The sequence below is a fragment of the Calidris pugnax genome, unplaced genomic scaffold, assembly GCF_001431845.1.
Source record: "Calidris pugnax isolate Ruff unplaced genomic scaffold, ASM143184v1 scaffold1360, whole genome shotgun sequence".
Classification (NCBI taxonomy): domain Eukaryota; kingdom Metazoa; phylum Chordata; class Aves; order Charadriiformes; family Scolopacidae; genus Calidris; species Calidris pugnax.
In genome coordinates this window covers 11192-17183 of record NW_015091895.1, presented here as the reverse complement: position 1 = coordinate 17183, position 5992 = coordinate 11192, and the positions used below count along the sequence as shown (strand labels likewise).

The window sequence follows — 5992 nt, the reverse complement described above, 5'->3', positions numbered from 1 at the left end:
GGAGGTTCCTATAGCCCCACAGGGACAAGATTCTGAGGGTCCCTAAAGGGACCAGGCTCTGGGGGTCACCACAGCCCCAGAGAGACCAGGATCTGAGGGTCCCCAAAGAGACCGGGTTCTGGGGGTCCCTATAGGGACCAGGCTCTGAGGGTTCCTATAGCTCCATAGGGACCAGGCTCTGAGGGTCCCCATGGCCCTACAGGGACAGGGCTCTGGGGGTCCCCATGGCTTTATGGGGCAGGACTCTGGGGGTTCCTATAACCCCATAAGGACCAGGCTCTGGGGGTCATAACAGCCCCATAGGGATCAGGCTCTGGAGGTCCCTGCAGCCCCATAGGGACCAGGGTCTGGGGGTCCCCATGGCCTTATGGGGCAGGACTCTGGAGGTTCCTATAGCCCCACAGGGACAAGATTCTGAGGGTCCCTAAAGGGACCAGGCTCTGGGGGTCACCACAGCCCCAGAGAGACCAGGGTCTGAGGGTCCCCAAAGAGACCGGGTTCTGGGGGTCCCCATGGTCTTATGGGGCAGGACTCTGGGGGTTCCTATAACCCCATAAGGACCAGCAGGGTTTGGGGGTCCCCATAGGGGTCAGGCTTTGGGGATCCCCGTGGCCCCATAGAGTCTGGCCGGGGGGTCCCCATGGCCCACAGGGACAGGGCTCTGGGGGTCCCCATGGCCCTATGGGACAGGGCTCTGGGGTCCTCATGGTCCCATAGGGACCAGGCTCTGGGGGTCCCCATAGAGACTGGGTTCTGGGGGTCCTCGTGGCCCCATAGGGACTGGGTTCTGGGGGTCCTCGTGACCCCACAGGGACTGGGTTCTGAGGTTCTCCATAGGAACCAGTCTCAGGGAGTCCCCATGACCCTGTGGGGAACCCATAGGGTTCTTGGGATCCCCATGGCCCTATAGGGACAGGACTCTGGGGGTCCCCACAGCCCCATATGTCCCACACCTCACTCTCCTGCTCCTGTCCCTGTCACTGTGGCCACGGTGGTGGAGGTGTGGGGCCAGCCCCCCACGTATCGTGGCCACATCCTGCTCACCTGGTGGGTGACCCCAAGTCCTCGTGGAGCATTTGGGGGTGCAGGGTTGGGGGGGGACAAGAGCATCTGTGGGGTTCCTGACCCCTCCCTGTGCCACAGACCCCGCCGTGCTGAGATGTCACCGGACGCCTGAGCCACCCACCCCTTCCCCTGCAGTGGGGACCAGCCAGCCATGGAGACGGTGGTCATCGTGGCCATCGGGGTGTTGGCCACCATCTTCTTGGCCTCCTTCGTGGCGCTGGTGGTGGTCTGCCGGCAGCGGTACTGCCACCCCAAAGACCTGCGGCACCACTACGACACCAAGTGAGTCATCCCACGGGGGTGGCATCGTCCCCGTCCCCACCGGGCGAGGGGGGTTGCAGAAGGACCCCAAACCCCATGAGCACCATGGGGGTCCACCATCACCAGGAGGACGATGCTGGGGACGTATCCAACATCTTCTGGGCACTGATGCCCGAGGTGGTGGCCCCGTCCCCAGGAATGTCCCCCCATTGTCCCCACCGGGCGAGGTGGGGGGTGTAGAAGGACCCCAAACCCCATGAGCAATACATGGGACACGTCCACCATCACCAGGAGGACGATGCTGGGGATGTATTCAGCATCTTCTGGGCACTGATGCCCGAGGTGGTGGCCCTGTCACCAGGAATGTCCCCCATTGTCCCCACTGGGCGAGGTGGGGGGTGCGGAAGGACCCCAAACCCCATGAGCACCATGGGGGTCCACCATCACCAGGAGGACGATGCTGGGGACGTATCCAACATCTTCTGGGCACTGATGCCCGAGGTGGTGGCCCTGTCCCCAGGAATGTCCCCCCATTGTCCCCACCGGGCGAGGTGGGGGGTGTAGAAGGACCCCAAACCCCATGAGCAATACATGGGACACGTCCACCATCACCAGGAGGACGATGCTGGGGATGTATTCAGCATCTTCTGGGCACTGATGCCCGAGGTGGTGGCCCTGTCACCAGGAATGTCCCCCATTGTCCCCACTGGGCGAGGTGGGGGGTGCGGAAGGACCCCAAACCCCATGAGCACCATGGGGGTCCACCATCACCAGGAGGACGATGCTGGGGACATATCCAGCATCTTCTGGGCACTGATGCCCGAGGTGGTGGCCCTGTCCCCAGGAATGTCCCCCCATTGTCCCCAACAGACCCATCGTGGACCTGATGGGGACCACCGAGACGCCATCGGAGCCCTCGGAGCTGGAGTTGGACGACGTGGTCATCACCAACCCCCACATCGAGGCCATCCTGGAGAACGAGGACTGGGTCGAGGACGCCTCGTAAGCCCCTGCCCCCACCCCGTGTCCCCCACCACCACCGGGGGCACTGCCAACCCCCCAGTCGTGGGGTGCAGGTGGCAGAGATTTGGGGTCACCAAGTGCCAAGAGGAGATGTTCCTCAGATGGGTCTCTGGGTGGGAATGTCCCCAAAGGTCTGGGGGACACGGGGTATGGGCAGGGGGGGACACATGGGGGACAAGGACAGGGGGGTCCACCTGGATTCACGGCCTCCTCCTTCTCCACAGGGGTCTGGTGTCCCACTGCATCGCCATCCTGAAGGTGAGTCCAGGGGCTGGCACTGGGGACACTGGTGGTACTGGTGGCAATGTTGGCACTGGTCACAGTGGTGGCACCAGTGGTGCTGGTGGCAATGTTGGCACTGGTGGCAGTGGTCACAGTGGTGGCCCCGGTCACAGTGTGGTGGCACTGCGTGGGACTGGTTGCAATGATGGCACCAGTGACGCTGGTTGGCAATGATGGCACTGGTGGCACTGGTCACAATCATGGCACTGGTCGCAAGGGTGGCACTGGGGGTACCGGTGATGCTGGTGGCACTGGTGGCACTGGGGGTACCATTGACCCTGGTGGCAATGGTGGTATACTGGTGGTACCAGTGGCACTGGTGGCACTGGTCACAATGGTGGCAGTGATCACAATGGGGATACTGGTGACACTGATCGCAGTGGTGGCACTGCTGGTACCAGCGGTGCTGGTGGTGATGGTGGCACTGGTGGCACCATTGACACTGGTGGCAATGGTGGTATACTGGTGGCACTGGTGGTACCAGTGGTGCTGGTGGCACTGGTCACAATGGTGGCACTGGTGACACTGGACATCTTCTGGGCACTGATGCCCGAGGTGGTGGCCCCGTCCCCAGGAATGTCCCCCCATTGTCCCCACCGGGCGAGGTGGGGGGTGTAGAAGGACCCCAAACCCCATGAGCAATACATGGGACACGTCCACCATCACCAGGAGGACGATGCTGGGGATGTATTCAGCATCTTCTGGGCACTGATGCCCGAGGTGGTGGCCCTGTCACCAGGAATGTCCCCCATTGTCCCCACTGGGCGAGGTGGGGGGTGCGGAAGGACCCCAAACCCCATGAGCACCATGGGGGTCCACCATCACCAGGAGGACGATGCTGGGGACATATCCAGCATCTTCTGGGCACTGATGCCCGAGGTGGTGGCCCTGTCCCCAGGAATGTCCCCCCATTGTCCCCAACAGACCCATCGTGGACCTGATGGGGACCACCGAGACGCCATCGGAGCCCTCGGAGCTGGAGTTGGACGACGTGGTCATCACCAACCCCCACATCGAGGCCATCCTGGAGAACGAGGACTGGGTCGAGGACGCCTCGTAAGCCCCTGCCCCCACCCCGTGTCCCCCACCACCACCGGGGGCACTGCCAACCCCCCAGTCGTGGGGTGCAGGTGGCAGAGATTTGGGGTCACCAAGTGCCAAGAGGAGATGTTCCTCAGATGGGTCTCTGGGTGGGAATGTCCCCAAAGGTCTGGGGGACACGGGGTATGGGCAGGGGGGGACACATGGGGGACAAGGACAGGGGGGTCCACCTGGATTCACGGCCTCCTCCTTCTCCACAGGGGTCTGGTGTCCCACTGCATCGCCATCCTGAAGGTGAGTCCAGGGGCTGGCACTGGGGACACTGGTGGTACTGGTGGCAATGTTGGCACTGGTCACAGTGGTGGCACCAGTGGTGCTGGTGGCAATGTTGGCACTGGTGGCAGTGGTCACAGTGGTGGCCCCGGTCACAGTGTGGTGGCACTGCGTGGGACTGGTTGCAATGATGGCACCAGTGACGCTGGTTGGCAATGATGGCACTGGTGGCACTGGTCACAATCATGGCACTGGTCGCAAGGGTGGCACTGGGGGTACCGGTGATGCTGGTGGCACTGGTGGCACTGGGGGTACCATTGACCCTGGTGGCAATGGTGGTATACTGGTGGTACCAGTGGCACTGGTGGCACTGGTCACAATGGTGGCACTGCTGGTGCCAGTGGCACTGGTCACAATGGTGGAACTGCTGGTGGCACTGTGGGTACCGTTGATACTGGTGGCAATGGTGGTACCAGTGGTGCTGGTGGCACTGGTGACACTGGTCACAATGGTGGCACTGGTGGTACCAGTGATGCTGGTGGCACTGGTTGCAATGGTGGCACTGGTGGTAGTGGTGGCACTGGTGGTACCAGTGATGCTGGTGGCACTGGTTGCAGTGGTGGCACTGGTGACATTGGTCACAGTGGTGGCACTGCTGGTACTGGTGGCACCAGTGATGCTGGTGGCACTGGTTGCAGTGGTGGCACTGGTGACATTGGTCACAGTGGTGGCACTGCTGGTACTGGTGGCACCAGTGACGCTAGTGGCAATGGTGGTACTGGTGGCACCAGGCGCCCGCCCTGGCCCCACTGCTGTTGTCCCCCCTCCCCAGATCTGCCACACGCTGACGGAGAAGCTGGTGGCCATGACCATGGGCTCGGGTGCCCGCGTGAAGTCCCCCGCCAGCCTGGGTGACATCATCGTGGTGGCCAAACGCATCAGCCCCAGGTGACAGGGGGGTGGGGGGGGGAGGGTGACAGAGGGTGTCACCGCGGTGTCCCCTGAGGCTGACACTGTCCCCCCCTCCCTGGGCAGGTCCTCCACACCCCTCCATGGACGGGGAAACTGAGGCACGACCCAGGTGCGGGGTGGGCGAGCCACCATCTGGTGGTACCAGTGGCACTGGTGGCACTGGTCACAGTGTTGGCACTGGTGGCACTGGTGACACTAGTCACAATGGTGGTACTACTGGTATCAATGGCACTAGTGGCACTGGTGGCACTGGTCACAATGGTGGCAGTGATCACAATGGGGGTACTGGTGACACTGGTCGCCATGGTGGCACTGCTGATACCGGTGGCACTGGTCACAATGTTGGCACTGCTGGTACCAGCAGTGCTGGTGGCAATGGTGGCACTAGGGATACCAGTGACACTGGTGGCACTGGTCACAATGGTGGCACTGGGGGTACCAGTGACATTTGGTGGCACAGATGGTACCAGTGGCACTGGTAGCACTGGTGGCACTGGTGGCACTGGTCACAATGGTGGCACTAGGAGTACCAGTGGCACTGGTAGCACTGGTAGCACATGTCACAATGGTGGCAGTAGGGGTACCAGTGACACTGGTGGCACTGGTGACACTGGTAGCACATGTCACAATGGTGGCACTGGTCACAGTGGTGGCACTGGTGGCACCGGTGGCACTGGTCACAATGGTGGCACTGCTCACTATGGTGGCAGTAGGGGTACCAGTGACACTGGTGACACTGGTGGCACTGATCACAATGGTGGCACTAGTCACAGTGGTGGCACTGGGGGTAGCGGTGACACTGGTGGCACTGATCACAATGGTGGCACTGGTGGCATGGGTGGCACTGGTCACAATGGTGGCACTGGTCACAGTGGTGGCAGTAGGGGTACCAGTGCCACCGGTGGCACAGGTCACAATGGTGCCACCGGTGCCACTGGTGGCCGCGGTGTGTGTGTGTGGTGAGGTGTGAGGTGCCATGGCCACCCTCGTGTCCCCCCCCTGGCAGGGCGGCGGCGCTCCTGCTGTCCGTCAGCCACCTGGTGCTGGTGACCCGCAGCGCCTGCCGCCAGCCGGC

General features: G+C 62.6%; 1 protein-coding gene across 1 annotated transcript; it reads left to right on the top strand.

Moving 5' to 3' along the window:
• Positions 1 to 1065: 1065 nt before the first annotated feature.
• TMEM98 (transmembrane protein 98) lies at positions 1066 to 4904 on the top strand. Its single transcript, XM_014962124.1, has 4 exons — positions 1066 to 1347; positions 2197 to 2328; positions 3933 to 3966; positions 4778 to 4904. The coding sequence occupies exons 1-4, from the start codon at positions 1217 to 1219 to the stop codon at positions 4895 to 4897; spliced, it is 417 nt and encodes a 138-aa protein (XP_014817610.1). The 5' UTR covers positions 1066 to 1216; the 3' UTR covers positions 4898 to 4904.
• The last annotated feature ends 1088 nt before the right edge of the window (positions 4905 to 5992 follow it).

What these genes read in the sequence shown, in the direction of transcription:
- TMEM98 (XM_014962124.1), top strand. Translation starts at nt 1,217, where the DNA reads ATGGAGACGGTGGTCATCGTGGCCATCGGGGTGTTGGCCACCATCTTC. An exon ending in CGGCACCACTACGACACCAA is followed by an intron (nt 1,348 to 2,196) that starts GTGAGTCATCCC and finishes TGTCCCCAACAG; the next exon opens with ACCCATCGTGGACCTGATGG. An exon ending in GACTGGGTCGAGGACGCCTC is followed by an intron (nt 2,329 to 3,932) that starts GTAAGCCCCTGC and finishes CCTTCTCCACAG; the next exon opens with GGGTCTGGTGTCCCACTGCA.